At 36.5% G+C, this 17,721-nt stretch overlaps 3 protein-coding genes across 12 annotated transcripts in view; 1 reads left to right on the forward strand and 2 right to left on the reverse strand.

Annotated features, from left to right (window-relative positions):
• The window catches only part of LOC139969995 (uncharacterized), a 958,452-nt gene that overhangs the window by 805,338 nt on the left and 135,393 nt on the right, over positions 1-17,721 (forward strand). The window lies entirely within an intron of this gene.
• The window catches only part of LOC139969972 (uncharacterized), a 290,887-nt gene that overhangs the window by 121,148 nt on the left and 152,018 nt on the right, over positions 1-17,721 (reverse strand). The window lies entirely within an intron of this gene.
• LOC139969966 (NACHT, LRR and PYD domains-containing protein 3-like) overlaps positions 1-17,721 on the reverse strand; it is a 42,502-nt gene that overhangs the window by 11,704 nt on the left and 13,077 nt on the right. Inside the window, exons 1-6 of one of the 7 annotated variants that reach the window (XM_071975436.1) lie at positions 16,271-16,429; positions 6,492-6,684; positions 5,625-5,720; positions 4,055-4,101; positions 2,871-2,898; positions 750-2,233 (exon numbers count right to left, since the gene is read on the reverse strand). In XM_071975436.1, coding sequence (XP_071831537.1) covers positions 750-2,233; positions 2,871-2,898; positions 4,055-4,101; positions 5,625-5,631 — 1,566 coding nt within the window. In that variant the 5' untranslated portion in view covers positions 5,632-5,720; positions 6,492-6,684; positions 16,271-16,429. Of the gene's footprint in view, positions 1-749; positions 2,234-2,870; positions 2,899-4,054; positions 4,102-5,624; positions 5,721-6,334; positions 6,685-16,270; positions 16,430-17,721 lie in introns of those variants that run through there. The other 6 variants (XM_071975438.1, XM_071975437.1, XM_071975439.1 and 3 more) reach the window with 6 other exon arrangements.

The raw sequence follows: 17,721 nt of genomic DNA on the forward strand, positions 1-17,721 counted from the left end.
GTTAGACCAGTGTTTCAATGAAGTGTTTTGAGAAACTTCTTCGTAGCGAAATATTGAACTGTAGTCCATCACTGGACAAATACCGATTCGCATATCGCAGTGGTAGATCGGGTGGGGATGCCCGCCTGCTTCTGGACACTATTCTACGTCAACATGTGGACACTCCTAGTAATTATGCAAGGACTTGTTTTATGGACTTCAGTTCTGCATTTAACACCATTTGCTGTTATGAAGACCTCACAACTAAAACTCAAATTATTCAATATTTTCAAGGTTTGGATTGTCTATGTCATAGTGTGTTCATTTATTACTGGCAGTATGGCCACATGAAAGCAATAAATCAAGTGACACTATTGGTAACGACATTGACACTAAGTGTTGTTAGCATTTGAAATTGTTTACGTTCGCATGGTCATTAAGTCGTTATTTTGGGATTCAACCTCTGAAGATATGTATACAGTTGGGAATCTGATCTCATGAATCGATTGCTATTATATAACTTTCAAGAAATGCAGTGCAAACTGGAAAAATCAAAACAGGACTTGGCAGAAAAATAAACCAAGCACTTAAATACATGAGAGGGCAAAGGTCCGAATCCCGGTGGAGGCTGGAAGTTTTGCATTGTTTTTTGTAGGTATAAGAACACACTGATTATAATTATATTGTACAATAACAGTACAAGACCGTGACCACATGACCACAAACCTGAGGAAATATGTCTTGATTGCAGTGAAAGAAAATTACTTCACCTGTGTTGCACTCGCGAATTCCAAAACTTGTAAAGTTGATCTCTGATGTAGTTGACTGTCATCGCCATGCACGTGGACCACTTTAGAGGCCAACTTTGTGATTGCATCAACAACATTCTCATTTTTATAGTCTTGTTCCAGCATGCACATCATAGCAAACTTTTTATGTTTAAGGTTGTTTTGCAGATAATTTACAATTTTACCTGAAGCAGTCTTATTAAGACCACAGGCAAATCTGTAAACATAGTGAAGTTCAAAAGGATCCAAAAAACGGAGCAGTTCAGCTACACTCTGGCTCTCTGTTGTGGCAGAGGTTAAAGATTCTTGAGATAGATAATCAGCAATGTAGTGGGCAGCATACCACTCACAGAACAATTTGTGGAAGAATCTGACTTCCTTTTTGTAGAGAAATTGATCACCAGTCAGTATTTCTTCCTCAAAAAATATTCCAGTATTAAGATACTGCTCATAAAAGTCATCCCCAAGTCGTTTTCTCAGGGAAGTACTATCCCACACAATCAGTTGGTTTCTACCGCTCAATGCCTCAAAAGCAACCTTGTTCAACTCATCATGTTTTAAGTCAAAACATACCTTTTCAATTGGTTTGTTCATCAAATGACTATGTAAGCAAGCTATCACATTACGAAAGAAGCTAGTAACGCATTTGAATGTCTTCAAGTCTTTGTTCTCGTGGCTCATGTGAGCAAACAAAACAAACAACAAACGAACTTGACACAAGTCACCAAGTAGAGGGTTTCGTTGGAGTTTAAGTATTATTTCCCTGGCAGCTTGTTCGTCACCGTGTACAACTGCTTTCTGAATATATTGATCTCGGATGTCCTCGTTGAAACCTGTTAAACGTATTCGATCACTATGCGGTGCAAATTCTTTCGGTAAGTAGAAAGGCCTGGTAGTCAGGATGACGTCTATATCCTGCAACATTTCTCTCCGAAGGATAAGAGAAATATCAGTCTCTTGATCGTCTTTATCAGGGTATTCGTCAAATCCATCCAAAATAACCAATACACCTGAACAATTCTTTATGATTGATTCCACTATAACCTCACTCAGATCTGAGTCTCTGGGTAATATAAAACGCCGTATTGCTTGGTATATTGACTTCACCCCTCTCAGTTGTCTTAGCCGCAGGTAAATAAGTACCGGTACGTTACTTAAAGGGGATTTTGGAACTCTTTGGCACCAATCGTATGCAAGCTGTAGTGTCAGTGTTGATTTTCCGTATCCAGGTTCGCCCTCTATAATTTGCCTACCACAATTCTCAGGTTTCTTTAGTAGTTCATGATGTGACTCTAAAAGTTTCCACATTTTGTTTCCATGTGCTTGTTGAACTAACCGTTCAATGCCGCTATAAACATATACTTTATCAACACAATACATTCTGTCTCTGATGTAAGGCAATGGTTGTACGGAGTGATAAAGTATCTCATACTTTGCCTTTAGTTCCTTGATGAATTGTTCCTCCTCTGTAGGAAACCAGAAAGTGTGATTAGTAACAATCTTATTTTATATCAGGAACAAATACAATCATGAAAATGGTCAGATGAAAGTTTTTTTTTTAATTGGAATGTCATTATTCGTAGCTGCTCAACCAAATTTTGCTGTAGAAAATGTCTTGATATGTTAATTGAATTGCTTAACTTTAGATTCGTTCTCAAACTAAATGGTTATTTGAACAGCTGCTTTAATTGCAAAGAGACAATCGATTCCAACATTTGGCAAAGATGTGTAAAAAAAAAAACTTCTTGGCCCAGACCATTTGGGAGTCATCATTGGGTCATAACTGTTATCTGAAATGGGGCGCATTCTGATGTATTCAGAATGTTCATATCTTATTTTCATAAACCATAAAAGGAACCGTGAAATTATTGTGTCATTTATATATCCCCATTTGGTAAAGTTAACTGCAACATGAATTTGATATGACAGCAATAAAGTCACTGGAATCAGTTACATTATTATACATTATCATTTGTAGAGGATATGTATGTTGAAATTTATTTTAATTTATGCGTGGTATTTAACAGTATCTTAAAGCAATTGAAGGTATTGTTTGCAGCATTCACTGCACTCAGCTTGCAATAACTTGTACATCAGACTTACCAGGTGTGCGGTGAGTCTTAGGCAACATCTAAACAAGAGAGAGGTAATGATACTTTCAAACATATTATCAATAAAATTATCAATTTGAAGTCACTATTTGCAAATAATTTGACTATGTAATTAACATTTTCTATTAAAAAGGATACAAGTTAACACAATATGTTTGATGTTGCTAAGTAACCGTAGGTTGTAACTTATTCTTATGTAAATATACTCAGAGTCTACATGGCAGTCAAGCTTGTCTATAGAAAAACTGTCCTCATCTAATTCACTCAAGAATTATTAATTTGTTACTTGATAGCATAAACTACCCCAAAAACTGTCACTAGGATTCATCCTTGAGTTGACCAGTCACCTGTATGATTGTAAACACAAGTGCTCTAATGGCCAGTACTAGTTACTTTCCTGTGTGTGAATTAGACAAGTTTGGCTTGACCACTGAAAAAATACACTGTGTTTCTTTAATCATGAATTTGTGCAGAGGAGAGTTCAGTATGGCTAGCATTACCAACTCAGGTAGATATTTAATCTTCCCTGTTTTTGGCTAAGAACAGGGGGAATGGGGTGGTATTTGCTGCAGGGAAGATCGTAATGTACATGTTATTCTCAACACAAAACTGGTAGGGAAAGGATTTCCTGACAGTTGCGTGTATTACTTATATCTATTACAACATGAAACTATCCATTGGTAGGAATGCTAAATATTTCAAATGAGTATAATATTAACTTGTTGTTGCAACATATTATGTGTATTGATTAATTCAGTTGTTCACTTCCGTCATCAAAAATGCTCAATAAATATAGGTAGCGCAAGTTAATATAGTATATTTTGTTTCCCACGTGTTTGGTGATCATCAGACAAGTGACACGTTTGTGACTATTTTCTATATGGTATGTACCGTGACTGATTAAAGTAATAGATTGCGAAATCTCAGCGCCTGTTTCTTTACTTAAGTTTATCTATGTGTTACATTCTTTGCATGTTATTGCGAGATTAAAGGCTCGTCGTTACTAACATACAACCATCCAAGCCGCATTTGTTTCCATACCACCACCAGTCCTCAGTAGGTAATATTTAAGCGCCCCCAGAATCTTAGACTGAATTAGCGTTACAGTATGTTTAACAGCTTTATATATTTTGCTTCCCTTGATATTATTTATATTTTCAGATATAACGGTCTTACATCTTCGTCTACCACAAGTTTTCTCTGACTCCTTCGGAAGTTTAACACTGCAGGAATAATTTATGTAAGGTTAATGAACCAGAATGCAAAGATGCATCAAGGTTTCGATGATGTAACATCAGCAGTTTTCTTCATGAATCTGACATCATGTACAGTGAGGGGGTACAACATACTTGAACTTTATAGTAATACAGTGAAAAGCAGTGCGATGTGAAAAAAAAAAGTCACAATGACAGAGGCTGTCCTGAAATTACCATTCACCTCAACAACAGGCATCTTGTACTAAATGTGATAGATACATCAAGATACTAAATATGACATCTGTCCTTGTTGAAATATTGTGTAAAACATGGGTCTCACAATTTGACACCTGGTGAACTCAAACGACCACTGACCTCCGCCCAATGTTGTACAATAACATACCAAATATGCGATCTGTCCAAGCTTCCCTCATGATATTATGTTAGGAAGGTGTGTTAGTGTAGAGAGACAGGTAAGAGGGGAGTGGAGTAAATGTTTGGCATTTGTTGTCTTCATATGACCTTAGGGCTCCACCAAAAACAATAATAGGCTCCTTAACTTGTCCAAGGTTCCCTTCTTGCAAGATCATGTTTACAAAGCTTTCATGATTTGACCTGTTGTCCCCAATTGAACCTTGAACTCCACCATATCAATGGGCTTCTTTGATTCAATGCTATACACCTTCATACCAAGTATGAGATCTGCCAAAGCTTCTAATATTGAGATATCATGTTTACAAGGTTTTCATAATTTGACCTCTGATGACCCCAAATGACCTTCCACTTCCCCGAAAAAAATGAGCTTCTTTTAATCAATAAGGTACTTCTACACATTAAATATGAGGTCTGTTCATGCTTTCCTTCTTGACATATCGTGTTTCAAAGATTTTCACAATTTGACCCCTAGTGACCCCAAATGATCTTTGACCTCCACCAAAAACAATAGGCTTCTTTGACTTAATTTGGTACTTCAACAAATCAAATATGAGGTATGCCCATGCTTCCCATCTTGAGATATTGTGTTTACAAGGTTTTCACAATTTGATCCTTGGTGACCTCAAATGGCTTTTGAGCCCCACCAAAAACAATAGGATTCTTGTACTCAATGTGAATTTAACCTCACCAAATATGAAGTTGGTCCGACCTTCCTTTCTTGAAATATTGTGTTTACCAGGTTTCTACAATTTAACTCCTCATGACCCCAAATGACCCTTGACGTTCACCAAAAACAATAGGCTCCTTGTACTCAATGTGGTAAGTCTACACATTATATGATATTGGTCCGAACTACCCTTCTTGAGATATCATGTTTACAAGCTGGGCATCACAAACGTGCACATACACAAAAATGCCATCATCAATGCAACGATTACTATTATCATCAAAATAAAAAAAAATAAAAAAAATACTGTAGTTACTATACTGTACTTTTCTGTTAGTCAATATAAGGATAATGTAGATGCAATGAATACAAATAGAATACAAGAAAATAGCTAACAAACTTTGATATATATTGCATTGAAGTTATTGTGCTAGATGCACCATGGTACCTTTCATACAGTCGACCAAAACCACCAGAATTAGAAGTACTACAATTATAATTGTAACCACAGCAACTTTCGATGAACCCGAAGTCCCCTTGTTGTCTGTAAATAGGAAAAACGCATGTCAAATGGCAATTTGAAATTAAGCATTTGAAAATATTAAGTGAGGATCTGAAAGGAATAACATTATCACAAAGACAGAACAATTATTCAATAAAATCAACTGCACTTTCCAATTGGTAATGAAGATAAGGCACCAATTTCAGATAGATTTAGACTATACATATCAGTATTCATCAGTGTGTGAGAAAAGACTAGCCTTTTGGCGATATAAAAAAGCAGATAACAATAAAGTTGTTCTGATGGAGCTTAAAGTCAGATTGAGGAACCGTAAGTCGGATCGAAGAAGAAGTCGTTCGAGATGCAAACTTGCCATTCATTTAGAAGCATAACTTCTATCAGACATAAAATTCACTGAACATACGGGCTGTATTCTAACTACACGAGCAGGCTACTGGATCTCACAATTGCAAAATCATTCACCTCTTAGAACTAGATAAAAGAGAATATTTAGATCAATTCTAATGTAATTTCAGGTCAATAAACCCTGGCTATTTGATTTCTCTGAATCCGAACATCCTTTTTAAATATAAACATATCGCACATAGTTTAGTTTAAACCCCATAACAAAGCATCCATAGCAAACAAACACCTACCATATGTCGTTTTAAGGTCTATTCTTGCTACTTTTATAGAGGAATTGAACACATCTGAATTCTGTCCTACAATATGAAACACTCTAATGTGATCCCTCTTTCAGGCGCTGATAACATTTTGAAGTTTGTTGTAAGAGAAATGTCAAAGATTCCTCACTTTTCTGTTGATGTCCTTTCCAGCTCTGTTAGAGATAGAGCAGGATAGTTTTCCTAAGTTCTCCATTGGAGTTCGCCTTCTGGTCGTATTTCACCAACTGAACACGCCACGTTCCCTGCTCTTGCGACGTCAAGTACACAATACTGTGTATGGTCACATCCTTCTACAATTATGTATGGTGGGCTTGGATAGGCTATTCAAGAGAAAGGAGAAATTGTGGGTTCTTTCCCGCAATGACTGGTAAATAACTTAAATACGTTGTACATTAGTCAATACGAACTTTACATACAAAGAAGTCTGTACATTAAAGAAAACATATATATTAGACAGATCATATAAACGTATACGTTCCATTGTCCACAAATGTTGCATTACAGTCCATTCATATAAAGTAATACCTCTGGGTGTGAAAGGGAGCAGTGCACTTACTCAATGACTACTGTAATGTCTACAGTTATACAGTAAAGTAAAACATCTTGGTGTGCAAGGAGTAGTGCAGCACTCAAAGAGTAGTAGGAAAATTATAAAGTTATGTAATACCTCTGGGTGTGCAACTGGAGCAGTTCAGTACTCAATGACTACAAGTATCTAAAGTTATACAGTAAAATAAGACCTGAGCTGTGTATGAAAGGGAGCAGTACAGTACTCAATGATAACTGTAGTGTCTACAGTTATACAGTAAAGTATTACAGTACCTCTGGGTGTGTAAGGGAGCAGTACAGTACTCGATGACTACTGTAGTATCAACATTTATACAGTAAAGTAATACAGGTCTGTGTGTTTAAGGAGCAGTGCAATACTCAATGACTACTGTAGTGTCTACAGTTATACAGTAGGGACAATACCTCTTGGTGTGTAAGGGGGCATTGCACATACTCATAGACTACTGGAGTACACATACATTTGCAAGAGTCAATGGGTACAGCACTGCACCGTACACACCCATAAGTATTACTTTACTGTAAATCATATTCCGAGGTCATGAGATCCACCTCTCATTTGAAACTAATCAAAACCTTGACCTCTGATAACTTTGCGCATGAAAATGGCACAGGGATCAACAATGGACAACTTTTATCAGTTTGGAGATTGAGTTTTCGACCCATAATTGACCTTTTTTTGACCTTGGATCACATGACCATTATGTTTGGAAACGATCCCTTACCCTATTCACAACTACTGTAGTCCCAAAATGTCAACCATATTGCACCCCATCAATGGGAGTTTCACCAGTTATTGCCCCCAAAACACACATTTTGAGCCATAATTGACCTTTGGTGACCTTGGATTAAATAACAGGAATTTTGGAAAAGTTGTTGCAAAAAATTAGCATAAGTGGGCAGATTTTGTCAATAAGAGATCTTGAATGACCTTGGAAGGCATGACAGCTTTTATGAAAAATATTCCCTTTGATGTGCACTTCATCCTAAAATTGTTATGAACTCCCATGTACACACAAAATGTTATTGCTAAAAAGGTATCAAATCCAACATTTGGCACCTCATAACTTAAGAACCGGGTGTTCGATCGAAGCGGGAGTTAGTTTCATCTTTAGAGCATGCATAGCTCTACTGTATCATATAGTTAAATATTGCCAAACTTGTTTTGGTTTTATGTCCTGTATCTCCTAAAATGAGCATATAAAAAAAACTTAATCTCTGTTAACTTTGCACCTGAAGGTCGCACAGGGGTCAAAACATGGACAATTTTGATCAAAAGACCATTTGATATCTGGATATGGCCACAATAAATTCAAATAAATAAAGAAGCTAATACAGGTCACCAGAGGTCAACCTAAGGTCAACTGTCACAAAGATGTGGGTCCACTATTGGATTACAATAGCGTAACTCCCAACCTTGACGGACATTTTGTTCTCAAGTTATCACAAAAATACCTGTTTTGACCTCTAATTGACCTTTTGACCTTGGATCACACCAAGTTGTTAAGTTGGAAATCGATCCCCTACTTTATATATTATTACATAGCAAGTTCCATAATAACAAACATGTCGTACCCTGTCAATGGGAGTTATTGCTTGTTTATTGTTTTGGTTTTTGGCCCCTTAATGACCTTTGGTGACCTTTACAGGCACCGAGAACAATAGGGCACACCTCACTATGGAGGATCTAGTTGACTACATAGGTTCCTTTTGCTTAAGCAAGGAACCAAAAAGTGTTTAAGTCCTTCATGTTGCTTTTAACATGCTAACATACATGCTAATGTACAGTATGCTAACTTACATGTATGCTCATGCTAACATACAGTACATGCTAACATACAACATGTACAGTATGCTAGCAAACAGACTGACAGCCTGACGTAGACGCTACCAGCTTTTAACATGCTAACATACAGGCTAGCAAACAGGCTAACATACTGTACTTGCTATCATACACACTAACACACATGTATGCTATCATACATGCTAACATGTATGCTAACATGTATGTTTGCTAACATACATGCTTAACATATACTTGCTATCTTACATGCTAACATAGCCTTCAAGCTAACATATGTATACATGCTAACATGTATGCTAACTTACATGTATGCTAAAAACAGGCTAACATACAGCCTGACATACACGCTATCATAGTGCTTATAACATGCTAACATACACGCTAGCATGTATACGGGTCTGTTCACGTTAAAGCGCCCAAATTAGCATAAATGGCATTTGGAGAATTGTGACAAAATAATTAGAGATTCTAGAGATACAAATATTATCCCCATGGAGAGAGTCCACCTAGCTGTACCTACCATAGCATAGACAATTTCCTGAGATATGCATATGGTATGCTATACTCCCAGAAGTGCCGAAATGTGGACGGAAAATGTTGCCGTTTTCAAACTGCACAATTTGTACTTTGATCTATTCTCAACTCCAAAAGAGGATTACTCCAAATTTTGTCATGATTGAACTTTGTGGCTATAGGTTCCCTCTCATAAATATTTCAGAAAATTTCATCGATGAATTTGCGAATTATTGCGAAACTGGACCAGTGTTTCGGACATCACTTTTTCCGTCCACATTTATACAGCAATTTATAAGTGGCATAGTTTGGGGTTAAATAAAAAATGTTGAAAGTGGTGTGCCTTTTCAATACTGTCATAGTTGTATCAAATAAAATATATATCAGATGCATGTCCATTCAGCCACATTTTACTACACAATGAAGTTAAACAACATGCAAAATGTTTCCGTCCACATTTTGGTGATGTCCGAAACGTCATGAAGCAGCTAATATATGAAGTATGTTAAAACCCACAAGACTGTTTTTTTACTCTAATTAAAGCATAAGTATTCCCCTAACTACAGTACAGTATGTACATGACACATTTCCACTCATCCGTTTTGATTTTATAACCATTTCAATTTTTCCGTCCATGTGTGTGATGTCCGAAACACCAGTGATGTCCGAAACAAGTTTTAATTAATATTGCTTTATGTTGCTTGAAAAAAAGACACAATAGATGAGCACTTCATATATTATGACAAGTTCTATTGTTACAAACATACATACTGCACTACCCAAAACTTTATCCATCTTTACCAAATATTATAGCAAAATAACCTTAAAAGTATGTTTCGGACATCACCATGTGTTTCGGACATCACTTTTGTGAATCCAACATATTGTAAAACAGCACTAGTTTCAACTGAATGATTCAATTGGTTGATTTCAGTGTGCTAGAATACACTAAGATCCTACAACAGAATGTTCTTAACTTTTGGTGTCATTTGACCAACATGTATTCATCTTTTGATGACTTGTGACAAGTCTAAAATGATATTCTACATATTTGGGTATAAATGTTACTGGGAACATCAAATTACTTGGATTTTTCTAGAACTGACATCATTAACACTACAATTTTCCATCATTTAGTACTGAAAAAGTAAAAAAAACGTTTAGTGAAATTTTTTCTGACATAACATGTATCAGGATGCCATCAGAGTATACAGTACATTAGAAAGTAATGCTGTAATTGTCTGCTATAGCTTGAATCAAGCTATTTGTCACAACCATAGAAAGCCTTTTATAGGCTAGAAGAACTACATCAAAGGGCACGTGGGTACCATGCATGGACTGTCATGTGATGTGTTTCAGCTTCCATGGCGGTACCAATTTGATATTTCCCAATATCATATTGATAATTGTAAAGTTAATTACACACAATTGGAATAGGCCTAGACGAGTTTTGTAGCACAGTAGCTCATGTTTCTATCACATAGGTCTACAGCATAGTATGTCAACGTCACTTTGAAAAACTGAACACCATTCAGTGTCGTCTGTCGCTCTATATGTATGGAATCAGTGTGCATCTATAACACCCTATGTCAGAGCAGTTTAACTGTTGATGGGAACTTGATGGTGGTCAAGAAAAGCTACCAGTATTTTGGGAAGATGTTAGCTAAGTAGTATGACTGTGGAACGTGTCTGGTGATCTAACCTATAAATGTTGGTCAACGACTATAACTATAATGTTAAGGTACAGACATTGCTAGGTAACTGTGTGTTGTCTGCTGCTCTAAGCTCAAATATACATTTACTGTACTAGTTAGGAAATAACAATGTGGAGATTAATGCAGTATATCAGATTATTAGTACCACCCTGGAACACATTACAGTACATGACCCTCTTTGACTGGTACACGGATTTACTGTGTGATCAAACCTCCAGGTTTACTCGATGGTGTCAACAGTATTTATATACACAGAGTGGTGCATCATGCATGCATGACCATGTTTTCATTCCGAGTTGCTTCACTGAGACTTCAGATCTTTAGTGATATGTATACAGATATTTATCATGATGAAACTTAAGGATAAAGCTGAACAATTTGCTGAGCTGCTGTATGCCATAACATCTAAGCCTTATACTTAAATGTAAGTTTAGGCCATAAGCTTAAATAATAACAATCTTACAAAGTAAATCATTTAATTCATATGTGACAAGGAGTATTTGTACAAACCATGAATACTTGTTTTTCACATCATAATAGCCAAGGCATAATGATGAATCTCAATAAAGAAGGATATTTAAACTAGTACTTATAGTACTACTCGTATAGGCTACTACTCTTGCTTAGCTGGGCCAGTGGAAGCAATCTTCAACATTGGCAGATCCAGCTCAAAGGTGCATGGAGAGGGGGTGGGAGCGGGTTGGTACCATTTGAAGGGGTGCAAAATAGTTGTTATTGCTGACATTACAAAATAGGACCAAGCATTCTAGTGGAGTTTAGGTTATGATACCTCCCTTCTGAAAATTGTTTAAATAGTAGACTCAATGATACTAGCTACAACAGGTGGGTGCCAAATTAGCTATGTAGGGATGTCTCCTGTGTACATCTGTATATTTATTAAATGGTAAATATTTGCTGTTTGTTTCAATTATTGCAGACTTCATTTAGGTAATGATGGAAATGTGGAAACCGTAAAAGATAAAAAGAATTCTATAACCCTTTTGGGGAAAAATTTCTTTGCAGTCAATAATAATACCATTTTCTGCAAAATAATGTATAAGTTGATGTCTGGGAAGTGTTGGTGAACGAATGCCAATGCAAATGGTATGCTGGACAGGTAACAAATGTGGTGAAGCAGAGAAGAACTTTATGCAAATGGTGATATGTGGAGTGTTATGGAGTGTTTGCACAGTGGTTAACGCCGGTGCCTTTCGATAATAAGGTCCCGAGTTTGTGTCACTCCAAGATTAATGTATGTTGTCCAGTTACAGAGTTGTTGACAATTGACAATTCATAATCATGGTCGTTAAAAATGAATCTAAGAGACTGACTTCGGTCAGCTTGCGGCTTTGATAAGCCAATGATGGCTTCTTCGCGAGTTCGTGCTTGCAGGAAGATCTAAACTAAATGTGTGTATTCTGGATATGTATGAATTGAGTATGTAGTAAACAGTGATAATTCATTAACATTAAATGGGATTATCATTTACACCAAGCCTTCAGATTTTCACTTATCACCTACCTTTTCACCTATCGGCTCTGTCCAGATGTTCAATTTGAAATATTTGCCTCAGGGCATTTGTTTTCCCAAGAATTTACAGTACCATTATTTTTCAGTACACCTTGTTGATTTCCCAGTCTATGGTGTTTTAATAAACTGCATTCCCTCAAAAATTCATAATACCTAGTGTAAATCTGCTAAGTACTGTCTGACTGTTGTGTCTATATTGAAGCAGACTTTTGTTGCTTGAACAGCTTTGAATAGCAAAAATATTACTTCATGTTGTTGTTACCTGCTGAAATATGTATTAAATTGTTATGCAGCTTTGTGAACATTTTTCCAAGGTGATATCCGAAACATTCAGTGATGTCTGAAACACTCATAAAGTAACTTGTAATAAACACTGAGGATTTGAGCTATAATAAGTTCAAAACTGTCATTATACCTTGTAGGTAGCTTGTCAACAACAAAGACCCCTTTGTTACAAATTTAACTTTTGATATGATATGCATTGTGTAGAAAACATTACAGTGATGTCCTAATACAGTTGTGGTGATGTACGAAACATAGTCCAAGACAGTCTATTGCAAATCTATAAAACAAGTGTTTGCATTTTTCATTATTTCAAATGAATGCTGCTTGTTATCATCACATATCGTGATGTACTGATATATATTGCTAAGTATTAACAAGCATGGCCTTCGTTTAATAATTGTCTTGTTGATCACTTGGATCACTTGTACAGTATCCCTTTTCTTTGTTTTGAACTTGGAACCTAGAAAGGGTCCATAGATCTCTTTTCGTACAGGTAACAACTTACTAAAATGCTTTTCTATTCATTATTGCCATGAAATGAACATCATTTAGTTTATTACTAAATATTAGGTTTAATATATTAGGTAAACCATTGGTGGGTGATGTCCGAAACAAGATCATTTTGGAGGGGTGATGTCCGAAACAAGAATCAAGAAAAAAAAAATTCTGAGAGGACATGACCCAGAAATTTCAGCTTTTGGTTAATATATGTGCTTATGTTGTGGTTTAATTTTATGGTATAATTGTTACTATTAATTTCAATTTTGTTCTTTAAAGAAAAACTTCTTAAACTTTTTTTCAGGAAAAATTGAATATTTTCTAAGGATACTCGAATATTTTTTAAAAAACATCATCAATATCTTATGTTATTTACTTAGAATAGAAGTTCTTTACTGTAATTTGAAAATTTGGTACCTCAGGCAACCAAATTGGGCGCTTTAACGTGAACAGACCCATACACACTAACAAACAGGCTAACATACAGGCTAACAAGCAGGCTTACATACAAGCTAACATACTTGCTATCATACACACTAACATACATGTATGCTATCATACATGCTAACACACATGCTAACATTCATGCTAACATACATGCTAACATACATGTACTGTATGCTAACATACTTGCTATCATACATGCTAACATAGCCTTCAAGCTACTGTAACATATGCTCACATACTGTACATGCTAACTTACATGCTAACATACATGTATGCTAAAAAACAGGCTAACATACAGCCTGACATACATGCTATCATACTGGTTATAACATGCTAACATACATGCTAACATGTATGCTAACATACACGGTAGCATACACACTAACAAACACACAAACATACACACAAACAAGCAGGCTTACATACAGGCTAACATACTTGCAATCATACATACTGTACTAACATACATGTATGCTATCATACATGCTTACATACATGCTAGCATACTGTACATGCTAACATACATGCTAACATTCATGCTAACATACATGTATGGTATCATACTGCTTACATAGCCTACAAGCTAACATGTATGCTATCATACATGCTAGTTCATTCATGCCATGTATGTATGCTATCATACATGCTAACATACATGCTAATATATAGGAGACAGGACTGCGAACAGATATGCAACATATTACAAATAGTACAGGTATCGCAGCTCAATTAGCCTACGTAGTGCAAGTCAATGGGAGCAATTAATTGACCAAACCTTTATGCAAAATTGTGATTTTTCGCAATTTGGCTGAAATCCAGTATGTTAATGGCTTAAATGCTTAGCATATATAGTGTAGCAATTGATATTTCAGGAATGTTCCGTGATATCACGCTTCAGTGATTTATGTTGTCTAAAATGAGTATTTGGGTCAAAATTTAGACTTTTAGACCTGAGATTGCTGAGATGGACCCTGTTGGGGTCCTATTAATGTCACAAAGTGAGCTATTTACTCATATTAAAGTTACGACTTAAAGCTACTGTAGGTCCTATATAGATATATGAGTGTTTGACACTAATTTCACGAAGCTTGCTAAGCAACAGTATTCAATGTACATGACATTTTGTTGTAAGGATAGCTCAGTAAATTTGGAATAAGTTTATTCAAAATACATGAAATGTGGTTGACCCAGCCTGGAAACTGTAATTCATTCCTGCCTCAGGACCTACAGTAAATGGTACTGTAGCAATGATAAGCTCAGTAGCAACAATAATATTACACTTGATTCTTGAGTACTCATGCTGGTATGATTAGCCTTATATAGTTGCCAGTTTGCTAATGCTATAAACAGATGCCTAGGTAGTGGTGCCCAGGCCTAGCATTTTGACCACTGATTGTGTTAGACACATAATCATAGAGCACCTGTAATGTTTAGACCTGCACATAGTTTACTTCAACTACCATTATTGCTCAAGTTAACCTACATGTGATAGGCTTACATGTATTTCTGCTTCTCAAAAGCACTTGGTGTTCAGAATTTTACAGAAAATTGACTGCCAAATTCATTCCAGAGTAATACTATAGCTAAACTACTGGGCAGTACTAAGGTGGCCAAAAAAAGAGAAAATAATTGATTCTGTACATTGTATATGCAAAATCTGCACTCACCTTGGTTCCTGCCGCTACCCCACTCCCCTTTGAGATAGGAATGCTAGTGATCTCAAAATATTAATTGTTCTGTGCCAATATGCAAGACCAATTGAGCAGAATTTGACTACAAAATGTTTGCCGTGTCAAGTTCTTTCATACCCCTAAATTAACACATTCGTTGATAAGCTAACTGAAGTGTAGGCCTAAGTACATACATCCATTGACTTTGGATGCTGTTTACTATGCTCTGAGCCTAGTCTTAGCCCAGACAGGTCAGGGCCCAGAGAGTAGTGGTATGTGGTAATGTACTAAGGGTATCGTAATTTGTATGTTGTACTGTGGTAATTTTGGGTTTTATTTGGGAGTAAGAGATCCAAATGCCAAAAACATGTGCAAAACTGGGGGAGGATGTTAAAAGCTTAGAAAACCACAATTTGATCAGCATATAACTGAAATGGAATAAAACTCATCAAATATGTAACTCTTCTTTGCTGCAAACAGTTTAGGTTGCCTGCTTTATGTTGCTAGTAGTATCCTACTATTTGAAGGTGCGTCAATAACGAAGGTGCGTTAACTGTGAAGCCTTTGCTATACACAGTTACGGCTCTGAACAGTGATAGTTGAATTAATTCAATATGGTGGTTTACAATATTTCAACGCTATCATGAAATTTTGTAGGGCAACCATATTAACATCGTTCTGAAGAATATGGTCGACACACATAGCTTCCGTTTAGTATTACTAGTAACGTACTTACGCTTGGCCTACAGGCTACACTAGTACTGTACTTGTACTATTAGTTGTAGAAGACATTTAATATGGTAATAATACTAATAGTCAAATTATGAAGTCCTAGTCTCCTAGATATTAATTAATAAATAAAATGATAAACACTTACCTGTGTTCAACTTATAGTTACCAACTCGAATTATCAAGATGTAAGTACCAGTGTTTTGAAGCATATAAGTAGAGAAAGCGAACACGGAAAGATCATGTTGGTACTAGCGCGTAAAATAATGGCTGCATACTAACGAACAAGCACCTACCGTACAGTACCTTGAGGCTTGAACATATGGAACGCCAAAAGGACTACAGGTGGCGCTACTACCCTAAACAGGAGGTGCTACTACCCTAAACAAGAGGTGCTACTACCCTAAACAGGGGGTGCTACTACTCTTATTAGGAGGTGCTACTACTCTAAACAGTAGGTGCTACTACTCTAAACAGGAGGTGCTACTACTCCTAAGTGGCGATGCTACTGTAAAAAAGAGGCGCTACTACTCTAAATAGGCGATGCTGCTACTACTACAGGCGGCGATGCTACTGTAACTTAGTGGCGCTACTACCCTAAACAGAAGGTGCTACTACCCTGTAACCAAGGCGTGTTTCCAAGGCGTGTTCCCTAAACAATATGCACACGGGGTCAACGAATGTCACTCTTCAGTTTTCTTACATATGTCATGTCTGTACAGATTGAGAGTATCAACTGTTACTACCATATGAAACGTTAGTTTCGATATCAACTTGTGGGGAAATTAAAACAGTTTACGCGAAAAATAATCCATATTATAATTACAAAGAATGTCGTTCAACGTGGACGAGAAGATACGCGAATACGTAAAGATGGTTTTTACAAACCAACAAATGACTGAAATGTTGGACATAATTGTAACAACAACTGAGGGGAGACGTCGCGATTTGCACCTATGAAAGAAAGATTTGAATGCCGAACTTAGTGGTCAGTGATGTTTTATTTCCTTAAATGTAACTCAAACAGGCTCAGGACAGCCAATTCTAGAATTCTAGATAGTATATGCTAAATAACCGTGTAGTAGGTATCAACCAATTATTGTACAATCACATCTAGTAATATATTAATCGTATATCTTATAGTTCAACTATAGTTGTGCAAAAATACATCGTTTTCAATTCAAAGAGGCAAAGGTTTCCCGATTGATCGAACGAAGTATGTTCTACATGTATCTTATAATGATGGGGCGAGGCTGTGTTCTGTAGTATATAATAGTAACTAATGCGTCAAAGTAAATGGGGCTGACGTTTCGATCCTAGCAGGATCTTTTCAGAGGCTGGATGACAAGTGCATTATGTATTTATATTAGTTTTACAATAGTAACTAATTATTATTTTTAACGTTTTAATAAGAAGGTATGTTCTTTCCTTGGTTCGCCCTCTTCAAAGTATTATCAGAAAGTGATTAATGACTATTTCGGCGTAGAATACCATTTAATGGCTGATCAATGGCGTATGAAAGGAGAGGGGGCAGGGGACCATACCTCCATGGTCTGTCCGAAGGGTAACGCTTTAGTCGTCGGGGTGGGGGGGGGGTCT

Source organism: Apostichopus japonicus, chromosome 7, assembly GCF_037975245.1.
Source record: "Apostichopus japonicus isolate 1M-3 chromosome 7, ASM3797524v1, whole genome shotgun sequence".
NCBI lineage: Eukaryota > Metazoa > Echinodermata > Holothuroidea > Aspidochirotida > Stichopodidae > Apostichopus > Apostichopus japonicus.